This window comes from Austrofundulus limnaeus, unplaced genomic scaffold (assembly GCF_001266775.1).
Source record: "Austrofundulus limnaeus strain Quisiro unplaced genomic scaffold, Austrofundulus_limnaeus-1.0 Scaffold35, whole genome shotgun sequence".
Classification (NCBI taxonomy): Eukaryota; Metazoa; Chordata; class Actinopteri; order Cyprinodontiformes; family Rivulidae; genus Austrofundulus; species Austrofundulus limnaeus.
In genome coordinates, this window is record NW_013952437.1 from 106,549 (window position 1) to 108,307 (window position 1,759).

The window sequence follows — 1,759 nt, forward strand, 5'->3', positions numbered from 1 at the left end:
GCTGTATAGAGTGTAGCACTGTTGAATCAGCTACAATTTAATTTACTAGCTAAAGTCTAAGTTACAGGCTGACTTCAGGTCTGGTTTAGATCATGGTTACTTATAAATTATATATTTTTTTCTTATATATCTGCTGTTTTACATGATTGTTGAATGAAATTAACATAATTATTAATTTATTGTAAAAACATGACCGATAATCTGTGAAACAGATCTGGTTCAGCTTGATGTTTATCTGTTAGTTTCTATGGAGGCTGTGAGCTGTTTGGTCTGTTTCTGCTCCTCCATGCTGTCACTGAGGCTAACAGTGGACCGTATGGGCAGGGTTCAGTCTAGTGTTTTTATTCAAGTCTATGGTCCTGAACTACAACCAGCAGTATATTAGTCAGGAGCTCTGTTAGAAAAACACTTATTTGTGGTAACAAACCCACCAAGGCTTTAGATTTGATGGTGTGGTCTGGGCGCTTTCGGCTGCAGCAGTACTTCATCGCTTTCCTCGCCTCCTTATTGAAGACGATGCGGAAAAAGAAAACGAACGGACCCTGGAGTCGCAAAAGACCAGAAGAGAGAATATCGYTAAAAATGACCTGAAACAATCCAATCTGGTGTCCAACAGCGATGAAGAGCCCTCACCTGCACACAGTTAAATCCTGCAAACAGGTAGTGGAAGATGATCATGTCGCTGTTGACGGAGAGAAGAGCCAGAAAACACGTGACGGAAACCAGGAAGAGGACGCCGCCTGCCGTCTTCAGGCCTGAGCTGCAGGAGAAATGTCACAGACGTGTTAAAGGAGGTGAGCCCTGAACTTCTACTGATCCATGGACAAAGGCTAAATAACACACTGAAACCCTGCAGGCACACTGAAAATTAGTGCAAAAACAGCAGCGAAACATCCAAATAAAAACCGTAAAAGTCCTTCAGAGAGGTAAACTAATCCTCGTGTTRGTAACGTGAACCACGCAGCTCGGTGTTCGGTGGGTTCGACTCACAAACGAGGCTCCTTCTTCTCGATGCTGAGGTGTTTCAGTGAGCAGGAGGCTCTGGAGGACAGGATGTACAGGAAGATGTTCATCTGTGGAAACAACAAGGAGCTACATCAGCACCGACGCCACCAGCCGACAGCAGATTCAAACACGTCGCTCTGGTTTAGACTCACAGACACCACCACGGCGATGGGTCCGGCGAAGCTCCAGATCAGAGTGTCGTACATCGACAGCCAGCAGAAGTCGGGGTTACCGTAACCTTCAGGGTCCAAACCCACCGCCAGACCTGGAGACAGAACAACAACAAAAGAGCTGATATATATAAAACCTCTGGAAGCAGTGAAGTCACTGATGATTATTAATGTCATCTTTCATGTTTGAACAAACTGGCTTCATGGTTTTGACAGCTCTAACTTTAAAAACTGCACGGAGGACTTTATTTCAGTGAATAAAACACAGAACCCTGGGCCTCACGCAAGAACCGTTCGTACGCACAGATTTGTTCTTAAGTTGTGCGTACGAGTGATTTAGGAGAATTTGTGTCATTCACCAATTTTCTCATATTCTAAGATTTTCTTCAGATACGAACATAATTCACGTGTGGTCCAGACCCTATATTTTACGAGCAGTCAGTCTGCTGTTATCAGACGGGTTTTTCTCACTAATAACTTCACATTTAATTAGTTTGAAGATATTTCAAGCTGAAAATAAATCACACTCTGTAATTATGTTGACAATAGGTTATTCTGTTTGAACTGGAATTAGAGTTTAAATG

At 43.0% G+C, this 1,759-nt stretch overlaps 1 protein-coding gene across 1 annotated transcript in view; it reads right to left on the reverse strand.

Annotated features, from left to right (window-relative positions):
• The window catches only part of celsr2 (cadherin, EGF LAG seven-pass G-type receptor 2), a gene marked incomplete in the record, with an annotated part of 78,513 nt that overhangs the window by 3,640 nt on the left and 73,114 nt on the right, over positions 1 to 1,759 (reverse strand). The window contains 4 exon segments of the mRNA XM_014006337.1: positions 432 to 542; positions 634 to 760; positions 991 to 1,073; positions 1,158 to 1,270. Of these exon segments, the coding sequence (XP_013861791.1) occupies positions 432 to 542; positions 634 to 760; positions 991 to 1,073; positions 1,158 to 1,270 (434 nt within the window).